Below are 21911 nucleotides of genomic sequence, written 5' to 3' on the forward strand. Positions count from 1 at the left end.
TCATTAATAATGTAACGCCACGTCCGCTCATTAGAATAAATCGCTGAACAAGCTGCACATTTGACCATTAACAAGGCTTTGAAAATTTTGCTGTGGAAGATCAACGTTGTAGACATTTACATGGGTGTCAGAATTAAAAGATGAAACTTCAAAATGTTAGGGAAGCTTGAGCCTTTCATTTTCTCTTCTGCAAGGACTTAAAAAATAACCCACAAAAAAAGAAAACCCAAAGAAAAGAAAAATCTTAAAACAAAGCTAAAACAGATTGTAGGCGTCTGGGACCTGTGGTTTCTTCTGGATTGTCATATTATCACTGTGTTGTGAGAAGAAGCTTCATTTAAAAAAAAAAAAATAATGCAGTGTCTGATTCCCAGACATCAGCAGCCATAGTTCTCAAATTTGTTTTGTTTTTTTTTGTTTGTTTGTTTTTGTTCTTTTTTTGTTAAAATGCAGTATGTACAGATTTTGCAGTTCATCGTTGTACGTGTTATCTCTGTGGAACTGCTGCCATGTCTCGTGGTTTGCATCGAACTCGCAAGGAATGCCCGGCTCCCCCGCCACCGATCACCCGCGAAAGCAAAGCTGACACCCATGGACACGTGTGTGCTTACTGGACAGCCATCCTGCCTTTCCACTCATTGAGCAGCTGTGTTCATGTAAACCATGGTTCTGAACAGAGAGTGTAAAGTAGGAGAAATTCCTAAGTATGACTTTTTAATTGTCCGTTATTGAAGGACGTGATGTCCGTGAGGTATTCGCCATCCCTCCATTTTCCTCAGGTGTGATGCATGTTACCTACGCAGGCTCCGCTGTGCCTCTTTAAGTAAACTATCAAAATCCATGGAGTCATACTTGCTTTTAGTGGAAGCAGGATCAAAATCATCTGAGTTTGAATCTGAAACCCAAAGGACGCAAGTTTAGATAAGAGGCAAGAACCACTAGCGAGTACTTACATTATTTTCTCTGTACAACAAGATGAACAAGGCACTGCAGAAACAATCCAGTTACAACCACTACTTTATGGGATGATAAAAGCCCAGAAACAGTCATCAGAGAAGCTTTAGGTATGGATAGAGCTTTCTGGTAAGAAGCAGGACTTAACAAAAGTGGTACACATCAGCAGCAGTGGGGGAGAACCATAAATTGCATGTACATACAGAGCAGGTAAACTCAAAACACGCTGCTATGTATAGGTCTCAAAGCAGTCCAGATAATCTTGACAGATGCTTTACCCAAAACTTCTCCATCGTTTCGTAACTGTTGTTTTGCAACATGCAATATCCAAGACTTCCTTCTCCTGAGAAAGGCAACAGGGGAACGGTTCTGCAGAAAGCCAGGGCAGCCTGCGGGCAGCGCACAGGGGACGCTGCTGGTTCTGCCTGCCCTGCCTTGGGGTCTTGTACGAGTCACTACGCCTCCCTGAATCTCTGGTTTTGCTTCCACTCTGATTTTTTGGGGGTTTGCTTGTTTAGAGTGTGAGCAATTCAGTGCTGGGCCCCTGCACTGCCGTACAAGCAATCTCGGGTGGGCTCCTCAGCTTTTTGCAGCACATGTGATAAGTCATAGCAGCAATAATGGTCCAGCTCCTGTGCGATACCTGCTCCAGCTTTGCTAGTTGCTCAGCACAGACGTCAGTCCGTTCCTAGCACAGAGAAGGGATTGTACGTTTGTGACCATACAGCTCCAGCACGGCAATGACTGACATGGCTGCAAGCACTGAATTTCCTTTTGGAGTCATCCCTGCTTAACACTGACTCTCCCCAGTTCCTGTGTCGCAGCTCCCGGTTCCTGTGTCACAGCTCCTTTATGACAGTGCCCTTTTCTTGCCATTTCTTGTGTTGAATTAATCAGAACTCCCCATCTACCACTATAAGACACACTGTGCATTAAATGTTCATTACAAGTTCTGTTAAGACAATATCTTCTCACAGAGGAGAGGTGTTAAACTTCTGACTACTATTTTCAAGTGTTTTCTTTCTTCTGTACTCAACCCAAGGCTGATTAATTCTCTCTGTCGTTGTACTAGCTCATGAATTTTAAAGTTCATCCTGCCATTTCCTTATGCAGCTCTATCAGATACTCTGCAAAATACAGGGAATGCAGTCTGAAGTACAGAAGCTCAAGCTGTCAGCAGGACAAAGTGAAAATACTCTGCTCACAGATACTCTGGGAATCCCACTCAGTATGGAGAGACCTGCCAGGGAATACTCCCAGTGATGAATAATGTTCAAAAGGGTTCCCTTCAGACAACTTATTTTAAACCCCAGATTTTCTGAGATACAGAGACGACCCTGGCTTCCATTGCTGAAGATAAGTCAAATCAAGTCAAGACTTCAATCTGTTTTTACTGTTTTTATCAGCCTACATTTCGACAAATGCCTTGCTACCTTTCATATTTTCACCATCAACCCTATATCTCTTCAGCAGTCAATTGCCTTTTCTTAGCTTTACATTATCTGTTTGGCCACTGAAGTGAATTATAGCATATTCATTGTGAACAATGCATATCATCTTTATCATTTATTCTGAAAAGACATCAATTGGTTAGAAAAAATATATCTGTATTCACTTCCTGCATTGTACAAAGCCAAGGGCAGCACATACAAGATTTCATTAGCACTGTGTTACAGGGTTATGAGAGATTTTAATGACTGTGGTCATTTAGTCATAAAAAAACACAATATCTGATTAATATAGGTTCAACAGCAAAATGTCCCATGCTGTGTTATTCAGAAAAGAGTATTTCCCATACCTTTAGCCTATTTATATAGGTATTAGGAAAAGCTTAGCATTTAATGAATACTTTACATTTAAAAAGGTAATTAAATAAGAGGTGAGTTTATAATATATTATAGTATTACAGAGGATATTTTGGCAGTCTGCGTGGTCTCTTTATGCATATACTTAACATCAGTATTCCTGCTCTAAGATTTTGAACATCTCCAAACATCCTTGCAAGGGGAAGTATCACACCCTGAGCCAGACCATAGGACAGAACCGTACATTTTTGCCCAGACAGGACTAGGACAGACCCAGATGTGTAGTTGCAGCCAGTATGCACACTTGGGACTGGAGTTATCACAGCATACTGGGGTCTGGAGACTGGAATGCGTACTGCCCCACATTAGTGGGACAGCAAACACCAAGAGATTTGCTAAGCTGTCTACAGGCTGAAGCCTCTTACATCATGACTGGAAGTCCCTGCAAGGAGACACCTTCATACATAGATGCTTATGCATGATTTGAGAACCACCAATCGAGATCCACAGCCTTTGCTCTACTAAGGGTCAGATTTCAAACCTGAGAAACTATGAATTGTGTTTAAGGAGTGTCTCTGGCAAGTTCTACACATCTGCAGCACAACTCACGGCAAAGTAAGAATCATAACGAATTTTTTGGGGTGAGGCATCTACTTTGTTCTCTGTTTACCGCTCACATAAATAAATCAGGTATTAGAACCAAGCAGTCATAGCACAGCATACTAAAGTGTGCAGGAGGTTTCTGTGGTGCTATCATTTCTATATGGAAATGTATTATTGAATATTGGGCACTTATTTTTGATAATGATGGAAATGGGTTTTACAAGAATTTTCATGGTCTGAAATATCTGAAAGCAGCCAGCTCAGATTAGAGCTCAGATTAGTAGACTTTTAAACTTCTTGCAGCAAGTGAAAACCACTTCCTTTAATCCCCCCAATCATTTAAATAATATAAGCAGCAAACAAAAAAGAAGCAAACCCTAAATTCTCCTGAATTACAAGGTTCCAGTTATGTACTTTAATTCACATACAGCAAAATACCTACCTAGGTCTGCATAGTTAGACTTGCAAAATTGCTTGCGTCCACAGAAGTACAGCTCAAAGTCAGGTTCATTTGACCTGCGTAAAGTGTATCCATTTTCAAGAGCAGCAAAGGCGTCACAAGTGTAGCGGTAGGTGATGAAACCATAGCTGTCTCTGCAATTGAAAAATACAGTTGTGAACAAAAGCTGAAAAGAGTTAACGCACATTAGTGTAACCCCTTCCTGAAAGCAAGAACTTGCAGGAGATCCAGCAGTGGAAATGCCAGAAGTACTGCATCCATTTATCAGCATGATTGTCCTGTCATGCAGCTAAATACTTATTTCTGGGACAGGAAATCTCAACTAGCAAGATTAATAAATAAGGATGAAAGAAAACAAATAAGGTTTTGAACTCAGCATGTCATCTGTCACAGCACTTACATTGGTAACTCCCATACCAGTTCTGCCATAATTTTTTACATATGGCAGCTCCCAAACATGGAGTAATCTCAAAAGTTCTTACCCATCATCCCGCAAATTTACTGTGCACTCCTCAATTTCACCAAAAACTTCAAACCGGTCCCTCAGTTCTGTTCGGGTTGTATCAGGTCTGATTTTACCCAGATAAATCACACGACGTTCCTCCTGTTGAGAAACAGCCAACAGGGGAGGTATATTTTTAAAAATGTGTAATAGAGATGAACCTATACATATATGCATGCAAATACACACACATGGATGTGCAGAGGATGCATAATTATAGTAATAGTCTCTTGTGGAAGACCTACTGCATCTTGCTAGTAAGTGAAATACTTCTCTCCTGGAAAGCATCTAAGGTATTTAAATGACACTGCATTTGTCAGGTGGTGTGCTCCTGGAAGGTTTCACTGCTTGCTGTCACTGTTCCGCTATACACTGACAGACAGCTCCCTTTGTATCCTACTGCACCTTCTTCCCTTCCAGCCTTTCTACCACTTCCCCCCAAGACTGGAAACTTCCAAACCAGGAGCTCCCTTTCTCTTGCCATGTATACAATACTGGGCAAAACCCGTCTTAGTTGTGGAGTAGTATAAAGTAACACAATAATTGCATAAAAGTACTATAAACAAAATGTATTACAAACATAACATTTTAAACTCAGATGACTCAATAGCTGATTCATCCTTCAATCAGCTGTTCCACCATAATCCATACCTTAAAATAAGAGTGAAAACTGTTAGCAGTACAGAAGATGAGTTTTACTGAAACAAATATTTCTGGGGGGAAGGCAGGACAGTAAAATACATCCTGTGGTCACCATTACCTTTTTGTTTCTTCAAAAAAAAAACCCTGAATGAAGTCCCTGGCTTTTATAGGCTAGGGTGCTATTTGTATGTTCCTTCAACACTTGGAGCAAAGCATAAAAGATGCTTTTAAAACAATCAAGTCATGGTCATATCCTTCCTTCTTGAGTGAAAATGCTCAGCAGAATGACAGAAGGACTAAGAAGCCCTGTGAGATTCACTTTATGAATTTTTGGATCAACACTTTACTGAGGGTAGAGCCATTTAGTGAGCTGCAAGCAAAGCAACAGGCAAAAAGAGATCTTCAAACCACTGACCTTAAGGTAATCAGGGCAAAGAAACACCAGCTACACATGGCTTGGGTGCTCAGCCTTCCTGTCTCAGATTGCTTCTGGCCTGAAGAACCCTGGCACTACTGGCCCTACTGCTCATCCCTTACGCACCCGCACATTCGTCCCATAAATCGAACCACCACCACCACCACCACATTCTCAGCTGGTGTAAATCTGTCAGTCAGCGGAGCAATGTCAGTTTAAACCATCAGCTTTGGCACCTGAGACTTGCGCAGAATTTAGGTGCCAAATACCGAAGGAGCTATACTGACTGCTGAGAATTCATGACTATTGTAACCTGGAGGTGCCTAAAGGCTAATGGCACCTCAACTGTGCAATGCAAAAGGCTCTAGGGACCTAAATATAGACTTCCATTCCTGCTCAGAAACATCCTTGCCTGAAGAGACAGGTAGCTTATAGTGTTACAATTCAGATATAGCATGAAATGTATCTTCTCCATGAGTGCCCACAGAGGCATAAGGCACTGGTCATTCCTGGACCACGGATAATAGGATTGAGATCAGACTAAAACACATGCAGAAACAGAAATGATCCTGATGCCTCTTCTTTACTTGTTTGAGCATTCATTTGAGATAAAGGGACCATTAGAACTCTTAGTTATGGAGGCCCAAAACCTTGGCTCCCTGTTTCCAGGAGAGCACTCTGCTCCCAGGAACTGCTTAATGCAAAATAAATAAACAATTCCTGCAGCAGGAAGCTGAAACTAATATATCTGCTTCCTAACAGAAACTCCTTCTCACTAGCACACTCAGTCAACTACTTTCACTGACTTTTTCTGGCCTCACAAATCTCAGGGGATCAGATCCAGTTAATCTAAGCTCCTGAGAAATGAAAGTGAGTTTAAAGCTCCAGAAAACAGAGATCCAAGAATCAAACACTTCTACCCAAAAGCCCTACCCACTAAGGTATGGCACAAGAAGTGATCACTGGAACCACCTGGGTCCTTCACAGCTCCCTGGTCAGCCCAGCGGAGTCCCTGGTTGCTCTACCAAAGTATGTATATGCTCTCCTTAATCAATGGCATCAGGTAAGTATCTCATTTAGATGCTCGAAACTACTGCCTCTTTTGATTATATAAGGAACCAAGGTGACTGCCTTGGTAGTCCTCTACAACCCTGCTGGGACAGACACTTTCATTTTTAAATGTTACGCCTTCCAAAGTGCATGGCCCAAAAAGTGCCCTTGTTCTCTGCCATAGCAGTGCAGTTTGGAGAAGCCAGCATGGCTACAAGAAGGACAAGTGTGCTCATGGGTGGCCATAAATTTAGGGAAGAGGGATACTTTCCAGACAGCTCCTGCTTTTTATGTCTGTCTCTACTGCATCCCAGTCCAGATCCCTGAGCCTCTTGACAGAGGCATTTGAGCAGGGCTTCTACAAAGCAGGGACTGTGGAGTGCAAGCAACAGAAATCTGCATTTCTTCCATTTTCCCCATTCTAATTCTGCTTACTTTCAGTATGGTTGGGTGCCATAAACTTCAAAAACAGGAAAATCTGCATATGCACAGTAATTACTTTTTCAGACTGTTTTACCAAATCAAGGATTTAACCGCACTGAAACACTTGATAAGAAACAATTCCATTGATACTTGCTATTGAACCTAAATGACTGACCAGATGGAGCAGAACATAACATAGCAGACTGTCTAATATACTTTAGCTGAGATAATACATCTCGACTGAAAAAACATAATGTTTCACTCACTGACATGGAGATTGTTATATTACAGTGTGACGGAAATAACTATTGCACGCTCTTCCATAAGTCTGTGTGCATGCCTGCACAATTTTTCCTTCTTCTCTCTCTCTAATAACCTTTATATCGCTAATATCCCTTTAAGACAACTGTAATAAAACAAAACTGAACAATTAAAAAAAAGCCTGTTAAACTATCATTAAGGGAATAAGTTAAACCTGCAAAATTAAGGAAATTCAAATTTAAAGCTGAAATGCACCATATGTCCTCCACGTGCACACATGAGGAGATGTGTTCAAGTATTTTTTTAAGTAGAGTGCCATGATGGTATAAGATACTGGAGAACAGAGGATTCATACAGCATTGTCTTTGTCTTGGTTAACTTTGGTTTATTTAAACCAACTATGTAGAATGTATTTGTATTCACAGAGACACCTGCCTTTTATTCCCATTAATAATAAGAGCTATACAAGCCTAACAAGATTACAACATACCTCTAAATGTTAAAGACCTTTATTTTATAATAAGTTACATGCATAAGTCCATATGTGCATACTAAGTATGCTTTTTACTACACTTGTTAGAGGAGATGATATATAACTTGGAAACCTAGAGAACGGCAGAGAAAAGCTTTTGTTTTCAATTTAATGTGGGCAGAGGGAACCTGCAGGGAACTCCAGAAGACACCGTTCATATTTCCCTCCCGAAAGTGCAGATGGTTTATTTTGCGTCATAAGCTTTAAGTGTAGTACATTGCTTTGCCAGGTAAAAAAGGGAAGAAAGAAGAGTCCAGTCAACTCCCTCAGGCCCAACATGTCTGTCTTTTTTCAGTTTATCTAAAGCTCCTTCTTCATAATCTTCCTCTTTCTTCCTTTCAGTAAAACATGTGAATAGGCAGATGTGGCAGAAAATCTCAGACTGACAAGCAGTATTTCAAGTCTCAAATGAAAATACTAAAGCATTAGAATGCCAAAACTTGAGAAAACAGGACCAGGATATACCTTACACATCTAAGGGTCAATAAAGGGACCACTCATCCTGCAAAACGTTCACTGATGCTAAGAATCTTTTTGTCTTGTAAAGGCTTCCTCCAAAACTATATTTTGTTTTCCCTTCCTTATTCTTAATCCTTTATTTCACAAGGAATGAAAGCACAAACCATTAGATGTATTAGTTCTCACGTCTTTTTTTGCACTAGGCTTCTTCACCCAACACTTGTTTGCTTGGGCCGCCCGTGGTGCTGCTAAGCAGGGTCTGTGGGAACTGAAGGCAGCCACTCCAGAGGTAACACCGCACAGTGCTGCTGTCCCTGTTTTCCCTACCACTTTTTGTCTGCACATCTGTGGTGCATACCTAGTTCTCCAAGAGCCAGTTAATGCTGGCTGAGAGAAGAAATCCAGGGGCATTTTAAAGCTGGGGTCTGCCATGGGCTTGTCAAAGGCTCTGCTGCTTCCTCCAGCACGGGTGGCTGGGCCTGTGCTGCCTTCCATGCCAACTGATTTCTCTCCTCGTCCAGCAGAAAGCCATGAAGACTTCTATCCTTAGAGCTGGAAGCCAAATATCGTTCTGAAAGTGCAATGGGAATGGTTGGACAGAGTTTAAAAAATAGAAATGCTATGGATGGAAAAAGCCATTAAAGCTTAAGATTCTGACGTAATAAGAGAAATTTTCTTTAGATTCTGTATGAAAGAAGAATCAGTGTGACCTGTGGGCAAGTATGAATGGCAAAAGGAAGAATCATGAAAAATGGAAAAAAAAAAAAGAAAGAACATTGCACAAAATTGTCAAGTGCTTCTGTGTGGCTAACTGAGGACTGAAACAGTTCAGCCACACTCCATGATGACCGCTAGAGAAATAATGGACCGGTAAACCTCAAGATTTAGGTAATCCATTCGATACATTTTCAGCAACTCACACAGCAAAGTTAGAGTGCCTGGGATCAAGGCCATCAAGATGAGCAACGACAAAAAAATCCAAACTAAATATACAACATACATTGGATCCTTCATTAGTGGAAATGCGCTCCATTATAAACTGACTCTGGTTTTAGACTTCAGAGAAGCCAAGCACTCATTTATGAAACCACCTTTCTCCTGCCTTCCTGTTGTAGATCAATTTATTTTCTTTGAAACCATGTGTTTCTTTCCGCTGCAGTGGTCTCAAAGTGCATTTATCTTCTTACTCTCTCTGGGACAGGGACTCTTGATACTTGTCTCAGGGAGGCTGTCCGCACTTAGAAATGAAAAGTAGTAATGTTAATAGTAATTTCCTACTCAGGTATAAAAGGTGATTTTGTTATACCTCCTGGCAGCAGCCAGCACAGGCAGTAAATGAGCTGCAGGGAGGATATGACTGTAAGTCAGAATTGTGGCCAGAGCAGTGGAGAAGCAGAGATCCAGAACACCAGGCTGCTCATCAGACAGTTCAACCTCCCAGCCCTGGTGCACCATGTCAATGGGGAACCACGAACTGGTGACTCCAGAACTGAAATGTGCTAACTGTATTTCTGATGCCATGCCTTGGGAAGTATTTGCTGCGTGGTCTAATGAGCTGCTGAGTAAAAGCCCACATAACTGTGAAATTTCCTGGGGTGTGTCAGAAGAGAAAAGGGGTCCTCAGTCTTCTTGGCAAATCACTGTGATCTGCCTTGGTTGGGGGCTGGATCCCAGTTTCTACATAGCCCTAAGCAGACTGTCCTGTCCTGCGGTTGCTCCTCAAGTTTCATGATGAATGTGTCTCCACTATGATGCGGTTAGCATTATGAAGTTAAGTAAGTCTTGTTGGCAGACCATCCTTATGTTCAATGAGGACCCATTCTAAAACAAAATAGGAACCCAGTGAAATAAATCAAGTCAAGATCAAACTAAACTATGCTAACATTTGCTCAGTTAGCAAAGGCATCACAATCAAAAGTATAAACGAACGAATGAATGAATGAATGACAAAAATATTTTTCTTACTCTCTAACTGAAAAACATCTTGTGGGCTCGGCCCATATTATTCAAGTGTGACTGCTCAAAATTAAGACCCCAATCCACAAAAAAGGCACTGAATCTCCAGTAACTGGAGAGGGGAAAAGAAGAAAAGGAAGAGGAGAAGAATACCACAGTAGCTTTTGAAGTGAAGCCACCTGTATATAGCTGTAAGTCTAGGTAGGAATTCAGGAATCCATACAGGGAAATGCTAGCCCAGGCTTCTAGCTGATCTGAAGCTACTGCAGCGAAGGTGTTGTGTGCAAGACTGAAGGGGCAGCCCTCTAAACACGCCTCCACCACATAGCATGAGCACAGGCTTCTAAAACAAGCCTCCTCAGCATTCTGCCAATATGCCTTCACGTCTGCCAAAATACAAGCTGCCTCCACAATCAGAGGCCATTGCTGCACATATGGTTTTGACAGATTAAAATATGTGATTTTTTTTCGCATTTCTTTTTCCTAGGTTTCCCACTCTTGTTGTCACATGAAGGCTAATTCTAGATATTGAACCAATAATACCTGATGGCTTTTAGCTCAGTCATAACTTCTGTTCCCTTTCCACTGTGCATCTTTTCTACAACCAACTCCTGAGATCATAGCATGGTGCTTCTCATGAAGAAAAGCCACCTGCCCTACGTAACACCTGAGGCATTAGTACTGCCCAATCTTTGAGCCATTCTTTTAACAGTATCTGGAGGTATGTGGCCATGAATCAGTTCTGGCAGCACGAGAATGGGCTAGAAAGAAAATAAAAAAATTCCCCAATGCAGGGAGCAAAGAAATCTAAATTTATGGGACTGTAGAAAGAGGTCAAGGAAGGAGAGAGGAGATTCTTGTGGCTGAACAATAAATGAGTTGAGTCCCTCCAGAAAGAAAAGAGCAACACAGAGGAGACCCATAAGACAAAAGGAGTAAGAAGAGGAGCAGAGAATGCTAGAAATAATACAAATTTTATCACTGACTTCATGGGATCACGGCTTCCCTTTCTCTGCTGTCCCCTAACCCGTATTTATTTGCACAGGGAATAAACTGGCATGATTCAATACAGATTTTTGAAGTAAAAGTGTTGATAGACTTTGGATAAAGGAGTTAACAAGATTTCATCTACGTCTCCTGCAGCTCTTACACAGGTGACTGGATTTTAAGTTTTTGCCATGTTCTGTTTATTGATCTTTATTTTTTAGTTCTGATTTATTTATGTTTATTAATACATAATTTCATTAATTAAGCTAATTATCATGACAATGCTCACTTTAGAAAGAAAATAAATTCCTTGGTTTTGAAATGTCTAAAATTTTTAATGTAGGAAGTTATGATGCAGCATATCTGGAGCTTTTAAAGTTTCTTTTCTTTCCTTTTTCCTTTTCTGTTGATTAGCTACTTGCCAAATATTTGTTTGTTTTAAACTAAATAAAATTTTCTACCTCCTCAGCAGGATTCATGTTTATTTATAGCGGTGAGGTACAGTAATTGAGAAGGAGTAAGATACACCCATGACAGAGGTCTACCTGAATCTCTTAATTTGTGTTAGATCTAAGAGAGAACAGCCAGTGTAAGTTACGGTTGCTGGAAGGTAGTGTTCATCTCTAAGCAGATGGAAGCCAGATATTTTAAAACTAACTGCAACAATTGACTTAAATATAGCCCTGTCTGAAGCCAAGCAAAATCATTCCGTTGCCTTCACTGAGTTTCAGATCAGCACAGCAGAGCATGTTATAGCTCTAAATCTCATGCTTTACAAAACAGACCTATCACCCACACTTTGTAGATAGGGCACCTGAAGCAAAGAAAAGTGAAATGATTTGATGAAGCTCACTCAGAACAACAGTAGCAGAGACAAAAATCAGAAAATCAAGGTGTCTATTCCCTCCTAGAACTTCTCGTTGCTGTAGACTACACCAGTCCGCCAACCTCTACACACTCCCAGTTCTGTAGGTGTATTAGGAGAAATGCTGCTGAGTATGTGACAAATCACCTTTTATTATACAAAGTCCACTAAAGGCACTGGAAAAAAGACCTATTCATTTTGGTGAGCCCTGGACAGAGCACTACAGGAAAATCTGGAAATGAAGACGAAGTGCCCCAGTCTGCAGCAGCTCATGCAAGAGCCAGGGCACAGCCAGACCAGCAGTGAAGGTACAACTGAACAGAAAGAGCAGGACACAGAAAACCAAGCGGAAAATGTTAAGGTGAGACACCAAATGGGCTTAGCAACTACAAGAAGAGTCCAGATTCACAGCAGCTCCCAATTTAATTTATCAAAACCATCACATAGCTGGCAACGGGGAACTAAAAAGGGGCAAAAGCCACCTGTCCATTTAATAGCCATTCTTCTGTCCTACTCCTACAACAGCCAAGAGAGCTGCTCATCCCCACATGGGTATTTCCTTTGCCTCAGGTATTTCAGTTGTTTCACACAGAACATTGATGAACACAATAATTAAATAATACACATTCATTATGAAAGGGCCAGTGTTAGGTGACATTTTTAAATTGCATCATGTCTTCAGACTATTTATTTTGCTAAAAATAACTTAAAAATTAACCGAGTCATAGACAGGAAAAAAAAAAATTAAAGTCATGCCTTTGGATCCCAGTTTTGAATTCTGTTATCTGCACTCTCTGTATAGACAATTACAGCTACTATGAAAGTCCAGCGATCAGTATGTAGGCTGACTCCTTCTATTGCTTATGTAAAAAACCAGAAATACAGAAAATAGACATTGATTACTGGCACTCTGGTAGGTGACATATAGTATAAAATGCAGGTTCACTGACAGATCTGTATAAGAAATACACTGGTTCACTTTTAATTGTCTGTTTTCTGGGATGAAACCTTTTTCTAGTAAGCCCTCTGTATCTGTTGACTGTGAAAAACTTGAAAAGTTGCAATTTATAGAACCTGAAAAAATTAGTATTGTAACATCAAAACCACAAATAGTTATGAAAACACATATTTGCGTAAAATTCGAAATACTAAGAAATACATGTAAGCAGATTTTTGTATTTTGTTTTTTCTTTTATAGAAAAGAAAGAAAATAAAGTCTGAGTTCTAGCTTTAGAAATCTATGAAAAGAAAGAGAAATCTATTTCAAAATGAAAGTTATCTTCACAGTGCTTACAATTGCTTTCTGCCTCTGTCTCTCCCTTTGTTTGGCCCTTTCAGATTCCCGTTTTTCATACTCTTTGCGGTATTCTTCCCTCTTCAGCCTTTCATGCTGATATTCCTCATAGCTGTCATATCTAGGAAACATAACTTAGTCATTAAATCAAGCACCTGCATTTGTGAATGTAAAATTAGTAATACAATTTCTGGAATGCTTCATTATCTCTTGAGAACCAGCTGCAAAGCAAACCAAATGCAGGCAAAATGCACTACCTGGGTCTGCGACTGTACGGTGATCTGGATCGCGATCTTGCACGTAAGGGAGAACTTCTGTATGCTCGGTGTCTACAGTGGCTGGACTCATAATAGCAACAAGATCTGCAGGAAGAAACACATTCACCTCTGTCATTCAGTTTGAATCTATTGACACCATTTTCTACCTCTTCCCCCAACTTACAATTTTTTCTAAGCTACCAGTGAGATTTTCCAGTGACAGTTTGTGATCTCCTAGTCAACTAAGGGGCCTCAAGTGTTTCCCCCCCCCCGCCCTTCCGTAATGTTCCTTATTGAGGCTAACACAGAGCAGAGAGTCAGCCACTGTCAACTTCATCAGATAGGGACTGCAGCTAGATTGGCACCGGGCAGCTCACAGATAATGGGAAAGGTTAGTTTTGTACATCTCTCACCAATTGCTCTGCTGCTGACCTGACTGGCTCCACTCAGAAAGTGTAAACTTGGCAGATTTAAAGGATAATGGCAACAAGTGTTTCTGTAGCAACCCCGTAACCTTCAGAGTTAATCAGCTCAGGAGCAACAGAATGAGTTGCACTGGATTAAGTTATGTCTTGGTTTTTTCTTTCTTTCCTTTAAGTTGCTTTATGTTTTTGCTGTTTTCCTTCTTATTAACTACAATGATGATGCATGAATTTGCTGTACCGTACCTTGAAGAGGATCTACTACAGGGAGACCTTGATCTCGATCGGGAATATGGAGAACGGGAACAAGACCTGCGTTGAGGAAAGGACCTTGATCTAGAGCGTGTCCTTTGGGATCTTTGAGAAAATAAGGATTTGGGTGGAGACACTGAATCTCTGCATGGAGAGTTAAAAGAAGAGCAAGAAGGCGATACATCAAATAATGAATAGGCTTGTGTCCCATCCCAAGGGTAGCATAGTTTATCACTTTCATCTTCACTGTCATCAAAGAGACCATCCATTGCTAGTCCTGAATTTATAAACATAGGTAGTTTGGAGAATTGTTCATTACTGTAATCACTGTCCCTTAATTCTCTGTTCTTATCTGCTTCTTCATCAAAAACAGCTTGGCTGGGGTGACCAAAATGCTTGTTCAGTTCAGCCCGAATTTCCTGGTCTTGGAGCTGTTTTCTGTTATTACCATGGGAACCCTGCTTACTTGTCTGTAAAGTCTCTTTCTTGAAATACTGGTCTTGTTCTAAAGAAGAACAAATCTGACACTGCCACCCAGGTGAAGAATCCTTAAATTCTAGTTGTCTGGAGTCCTGAAGTTCCTGGGATATTTTAATGTGTATTTCCGATTTTGAATTCACAGATTGACAGTAGTCATGGTCACCAAACAGCCGCAAACTGGGCCGTTTTGTCTTTCTCTCCTCATGTCCACTGGACAGTACTGTAGTCTTGCTAAGCTGTGCGTACAGCTCAGACTGTTCTGGACCCTTCTTGATTGGGTTATTTCCTTGAGAACCGGAAGACTCACTATAGCGGGGCTTTTTTGAAGGTGGTACAACAGTCTTGCATGATGACTTCAGCTTAGGTGAAGTCCTAAAAGGATTATCCTGGTTGGCTTTATGAGGAGGGGTCGTAGGTGGAGTTAGGCCTAAGGGGAAAAAAAGGAGGAACAGAATATTTTTAAGCACATATACAACATTTATAAAGATGGCTCATGTGCTTCTTTAAAACAGATACAAAGCAAGACCCATTCTACCTCACTTTAATTTAACACTGCTAATACTGGGAATAAGAGTATTTAAGGTGTGAGACACCAAAGGTCTGGTAAGAACAATAGCAACAGTACTAATGCATTGCCACTAATCTTCAGCATCATTTCTGCCCCTCCCCTTCTTCCATGACATCCGCCTCTCTCTGTAGATTCTGATAGAAAAGATCAAGAGATAAAAACCAAAAGACTTTTTTCTTAAAAATCAAAAAGATTTTGATATAAAAATCACAAGTCAAAAGACTGGCACTGTCAAAAACCTAAAGAAATTAGCAGACAAAAACCTGAATAAAAGCAAGCCTGAGAAAAATAAATGAGTGCTACCAAAGGAACCTCGGTAGGACGTAGAACTTGAATGCAAGAGTACAGCAACTCTACAACTCGACTGCAATGACTCTTTGTCTCCACAGTTCATTAACTTAGTAAACCATTGCTAATGTATCTATAATACATTCTTGTAAGCATAACTAATACATTTTGCCTGAAATGTGGTTCTGCAACAGAAACCCAAGTGAACAACAGGACAACTGCAACTGTAATAAACCATTGCATTTAGAACTAAATATTAGTGAGAGCCATGAAGCAGGGAATTGAAAGGAAACAGGTAAATATTCAAAGATACCACTAACTACCAGGATTGTTCACGTAACTGTAATAGATTATATTACTGTGGTGAGACAAAATTGCAGGAAGGACTACAGCCCATTCCAGTAAAACCTGGGAACCAAAACAGCATCTTCCAATTGTTTTTATAAGGGTAGACCATAACTCTCAATATTTTCTGTAGAAATGATAGAATTTCTTCAGACTTTACAAAGGGATAACCCAGGGCACCAGGGCAGAGTAACAGCAAACTGCAGCCATTTTTCAGGAAATAATTACTCTTCAGGAAGGTACTTAGTATGCTATGTTTGGAAAATTTGCTTCTGTCCAATTGACCCTAGTGTAATTTAGAAGTATATATGCTTAAAACTAAACAAATTACACTGAGATTAGGGAGTTCTCCTAGCTAATCCAATCCATCCTTAAATGCTTCAGAGGCTGATGCTGCCCAAGATTTCTTCTTCTCGCCCAAGCAATGAGCTTTCCATTACTTCCTTCACAAGAATGAAAAGAGAGGGCAGACACACTTACAGGAAATGTGTATTTCAAACATGGCTATAGAGTTTTGTTTTGTATTTTTAACCATGCAACAGAGCTCAGCAGATCAATGCAAATGGAACATGTTTTATAGTGTTTTGCTGTAAAGAAGAAAAGCGTCCATCAATGCATAGTGCTCCCTAAGGAGCATAAATGGAGACTGGGAGTCCCATTGCATTAGCTGCAATGAATTTGTTCCAGAAAAAAAGATAGGAGTACCAAGGCATGAATACTTGATGTGAGAGAGAAGCTTGATTTTCTCTGAACATTCGGAAAAAATGTTTATGAGCTACCCATGGCTATGTGAAGACTTTGCCTCGTGACACAAAAATCAGGGAAACTGAGGCAAAGATAATGACACCTAAAACTCTAGTTGCCTCAAATTTGAATTTAATAGTGAAAAAGTTTTGTGCAAAGTCATCATTGTTAACCTATTTCCTTTGAGTCCTCAGTTTTTTTCTTCCTTCCCAAAAATTCACTTGACTCAGCAGTATGTATTTCACACCTTATCCACCTCCTCAATAACAAAAATTTTTGACTACCACATGAATTTTTGGTAAAATGAAGAGAACGGTCCTCTTTAAAATTCTGCAGTAATAATTTCCAGGTTAAAACTTCAGGCTCAGATTCAACAAAGATTTGAGTAAGCAAAGACTGTTTTCTAGATAAAAAATTCAGAACTGTCACTTTTACTCATGAAATTGTACAGCCCATGAGAAGCTCTGGGGTTAGTTACAGGTTTTTTGGATGTAGTTTTAAAGAAAGAATGAAGCAGAAATACAACCACCCCACAATGAACATGCATATTTAAGAATTTCAGGCAAAGAAACCCCAGCGATAATCCAATATTCAAAATAAAATACTGTTTCCATTTTCACTTTAAAGCTAGCGCCGGCAGGAAGCAAGCTAAACACAGAGCACAACGATTTCCAGTAGACCGACAAGGAGTCCAACAATCTTTAGAGGAGGGGATAAAAAAAACCCTACCAAAAAAGCCCTCGCAAAAGTACAGACTGAGCTAAATTTACTGGCACTTCTCTTGCTGGCAGAACTGTGCTGGGGACAGCCTAAGAAAGGGCTTCCTCGTGGCATTTTGGCTTTTTTCCTCGTTTTCAGCAGAAGCAGGAGCAGGAAGTGCACAGGCAAGGAGAAACGGATAAAAGTTGGAAAATGTTCATTTAACTTTTGAACACTCCTCCATCGGGGGATAGAGGAGGGAGTGAAGTTTTGAATTCATGTCACTGCTACAGAGTCCACCTTCAGCGTGTCTCATGACCAGTCTCCAAACTGTGAACTTTGAGAAAACCAGTTGGCTGCACACTTGCTCATCTTCACGCTAATCCCTGGTAATCTTCACCGAGGGCCATGATCCCACATCAACGGCGTTACAACATTCTATAACCGTTGGATTATTTCACACGCGCCGATTTCTCCGCCAATATGTACATTTTAGCGTTGACAGTACAAGGTATATTCTGTGCTCTCTCTTGAACTTAGCAGGTTTTGACAGATTTATGGAAGGACAGATGGCCATTACGGGCTGAAGGCTGACAAGAGGCAGTTCAGAGCATTGTTAACACACTTGCACAAACTCTCAGCAGTGCAGCACTGTGCAGAATGTAATTCAGACTATAGCTTTTTTATTGCTGCCTATTTTCTTTTGTCAAAAGAGCCTGCTGTGCACAGCAACAAATGGCTGCCATTACCCAGAATGTAATGGGTGTCAGACAAATCACGTAACACAAACAATCAAGAGTATGTAGGTCATATTTCAACAGAGCACAACCTTAGCAATATTTATGATTACTGCATTGAAATGTGCTCTATAATAAACAAGTACCTCTACATCACTCACACTTATGTACTTCTGCACAGCAAATCTGTTAGAAGTGGTACATACTCTACAATCATCCCCCTTAAACAGTCTTTTTTCTTTTTAAAGTAAAAGGCAAGTATTTTTTCATGACATGCTATAAAACCATTTTCTTTGTAGGGACTTTTCTTTAATTGAATGGCTTCGGTAAATGGTACGTTTGCACTTTGCCTTGCTCTGTCTATATACTACGAATGCACTCGGTGATCTTGTGCTTGAAAACAGCGTACATCAATTTGCCAGCGCTGCTGCCAAAGCAGCACCGCCCTCCCCATGTCTGTGCAACAAAAGGTGTCTGCATGTGACGACCCTGCCACCTTGGCCGAGCAACTTCTTTCAAGAAAGTCCCTGGGAGAGTGAAACTACTTTTGATACATTCCAAAACTTCACTAAGAAAACCCTTATAAACTCATTTAATTCAGCTAGGTTGATAAACAGAAATTAGGGGAGGGCCTTTGCATAAAATGTGACATCTTGACTGGTTAGGACTGATTTGCAATGCTGTTTTACATAGACACCGATCTTTCTAAAACTCTACTGTAACTGTTAGCATTTAAATGTTTGATGATGTTTGTTGTGCTTTGAGGGGGCTGAGAATTAGTGTCTTTTGGGGAACGCAGCCCTGGAACCTTTCTACATGTGCACTGGGCTTTTGAGAGGCATTGAAAATGAATTCTTTTATACCTTTTAAGTTTGAAAATGGATTGTCAAGGGAAACATTATTTAAGGACACTTAAAACACTGAACACAAGATAACAGTTCAATTCAGTAAAAGAATCAGAAGAGCTTTTGTGTGGCACAAGATTGCAGAAGCCAGGAAAATATAATAACATTAAATAGCCATCATATAATAAAAAAGTACATGCTTGTTGAGTATTCAGTTTAATCCTGCTGTCAGTGCTGCAGAGGATAAACACAGACGCATGAAAATATCAAATAATTTACTAGATTTTATTCCCCCTGGACAACTCTCTGCATCTCATCTCTCATTTTATCAGAAATCATTCTGAGGTCAAACAAGTTCTTATATGATAGATTTTAAGTATTTGTTCTGGCAACTAAGAGGCAACACAAATCTAGAGGTGGGCAAATAGCAAGGTGTAAGTAACCTCAAGGATGCTCATGAATTCCAAATCACTACTCAAGCTGATTGTGTTCATACAGCCTTTTCTGTCATCTTTTGGAGAAATCAAATTTTGCACCCAAGAAAGACTGGTGAGGAGTGTTATGCTCAGGTAAATTACAGGGATCTGTGTGCAAATGAGAGACTTTTCACCAAGTCACCTGTTGTAGATAAGAGGGTGGAAATCGCCTTCCAGTTACTGATCGAGCCTTAAGCTTGTAAACTCACTTCATGCACTTACGTGATGTCTTTGAGTATTTAGGAGTGAAGGTTTAAAAAGACACTGAGAGAACAGCGAGAGCTGAATTTCAAACATTTAGGAGCCACGCCATCTAACTTCTGGCATTTAGAAGTTCAGCAGAAAGTCTAAGACAATCATTGAGGACCCCTTGATCACCAAGGGAAACAGAGACACCTCCAGAGGGTGAATCATCCTCCTAGTCCCTGCGCCTGCAGGTGCCCCCTCAACCTGACAGGTAACAAGGAGGAATGAGGTCTTACAGTGACACAGAAACGCCCCATGTTCCTGGAAGACATCAGAGAAGTTCCAAGCCCACAGCCTCTTAGCAAGGCATTGGCAATACTGCTAGCTGTGGAAACAACGGGAGAAGGACATCTTGCGAGCCTCTTACTCAGAATGAGACTCGCCTTACACAGAACTTTCATCCACTACATTATCATCACCTAGGACTTCCTCCATATCGTGATGTTCTGGTCCATTTTCCTTAGAACAGCACTAGAAATCAGTTGCAGGAGTTGGGATTTTATATAGCAATGGACTTATTCCTCTATCATAGGCCACTTATTTAAAGTGCATTCAAAGAATTCTTATGTGTGGCTTGAAAGTACTTAAAAAAAATATTTGTTCCTTGTAATTTGACAAATCAATGTTTTGACAGTTTTAGGGAGGACAAAGTTACATTCACGACTACTAACAAATCCGTTGTAAAGCAAGATACAGCATCAGCAAGAGAACGGTTTCAGTTTGACTTTAGATACATGAATCCAAAATGTGTGTGTGACGAAGATTGATGGCTCATGTGGGAAATGCTTTTATTTATTTATTTTTCTACTCTATAGTTAATTCATCAGTGAGGGAACCAATGTTGTTTTCAGCAGAGAGATCAAGAGAGCTGCTATTTATATTAAAATACTTTGTGCTTCGATAGTGCGAGCAGCACTGCTAATGGTCTTTTCAATTCGGCAGTGAGATCAAGGCAACTCCTATTTAAATTATAATAAATAGTGCTTGTACAGTGCAAGCTGCCCTATATAAGGACAATGAGCAATGCGGTTATCTGGATATAATTTGGAATTGCCAGGGTCTCACTAAAGAACTCCAAGGTATTATTAATCACTATTGCCACTATTTTTTTCCTTTTTTTTTTTTTTTAACTGAAGTGGGTCCCAATTCTGCCATGATTTACTCACATAGGCTGTAAGTTCTACAGTACTCAAGATTGCTTCTGCTACGTACTTGTCTGCTTCCAGCACAAGCAGACTCATGACACAAGACACTACTGCAATACAAATGAGTTAAAAATTAAGACATGCACAACCACTCATCTTTTAATAGATTTATATACGTATATGAATATAAAAATAAAATCTACGTGTATGTGAAGGCAGAGATTAATAAAGCTACCAAGTGATGAAATACAATCTCCTGGAACTTCCTCCCCAGGCATTGTGAAGACCAGAGCAAGTGCAACATGAATTCCAAGAGCCACCATCATGTACACTGCTTGGTAACGCTTCCCCAACTCCCTGGCCACACACGCTCCACCAACTCTTCTTCTTCCTGATTATCATCAGTTTATTTTCTAGCTAGACTCTATTTACTTCCAGAGGGGAAAAAAAAATCATGTTTTCATAGTTCAACGTTCCTGTTCACATATTCACCCAGTTGTGCTGTTTCACAGCTTCTGACGCATTTTTTAATGTGCTAGTTCTCCTGGTTGTATTGTCTAAGACAACTACAGAGCTGTTTTGTTTCCTCCTCTGTGCACAGCTGACAGAGCAGAATGAATCTGGTAATACCAAGACCATTCCCGTTGCCATTACGGAGGCAATACTAGAGGACTATCCAGGGGTCAGACCAACTCCCAGTTTCTGTCTAGTCAGCTGATGGGAAGAGCAGGCTGCTGACTTTCTGGCTGGGAGAAAACATTGCTCCCTTCAGTGATTTCAACGGCTGCTTGTACCACTCTGCTGTAGTCACCTCATCTGCCCCTTTCAGTTGGCAGCACTAAGCACTGACTTACCAGTGTGCTTACAAATGGGCACCCTCGTGCAGATGTGCTCTCCAGTAATGATAAAAGAGGCTTCTCCATGCTTCAGGCCTACCGGCACTGAATGAGATTATCCTACTGCACACAGTGAATTTTGCCATGTTTGTGTTGGTTTTGCAAAAAGAAAGTGCACTGGAAGGATGCTTCCTTTTGTCACGAGAGGAATGATTCTACGACTGCAGGCTTTCAGGACACGGCAGAGGAAAGTGTGCATGTTTTAATGCTGAACTAATGAAGAAGTTTCTGAAAAAGCGAAATACGTTTATTGGGGGGTGAAAGCCCAAGTACATACACAAATCTATTGCTTGGGCCTGCTCT

The 21911-nt window shown here is 40.5% G+C and overlaps 1 protein-coding gene across 4 annotated transcripts in view; it reads right to left on the reverse strand.

The window, feature by feature from the left end:
• Window positions 1–707: 707 nt before the first annotated feature.
• The window catches only part of PPARGC1A (PPARG coactivator 1 alpha), a 369128-nt gene continuing 347924 nt past the window's right edge, over window positions 708–21911 (reverse strand). For 3 of the 4 annotated variants that reach the window (XM_087737435.1, XM_009474546.2, XM_087737437.1), the window contains 6 exons: window positions 14134–15046; window positions 13466–13570; window positions 13209–13329; window positions 4305–4426; window positions 3805–3956; window positions 708–895 (listed from right to left, as the gene is read on the reverse strand). In XM_087737435.1, coding sequence (XP_087593561.1) covers window positions 792–895; window positions 3805–3956; window positions 4305–4426; window positions 13209–13329; window positions 13466–13570; window positions 14134–15046 — 1517 coding nt within the window. In that variant the 3' untranslated portion in view covers window positions 708–791. Of the gene's footprint in view, window positions 896–1583; window positions 1643–3804; window positions 3957–4304; window positions 4427–13208; window positions 13330–13465; window positions 13571–14133; window positions 15047–21911 lie in introns of those variants that run through there. The other variant, XM_087737436.1, reaches the window with a different exon arrangement.

Source organism: Nipponia nippon, unplaced genomic scaffold (genome assembly GCF_047370975.1).
Source record: "Nipponia nippon isolate SJK-2023a ecotype South Korea unplaced genomic scaffold, ASM4737097v1 scaffold_6, whole genome shotgun sequence".
In the NCBI taxonomy this organism is placed as follows: Eukaryota; Metazoa; Chordata; class Aves; order Pelecaniformes; family Threskiornithidae; genus Nipponia; species Nipponia nippon.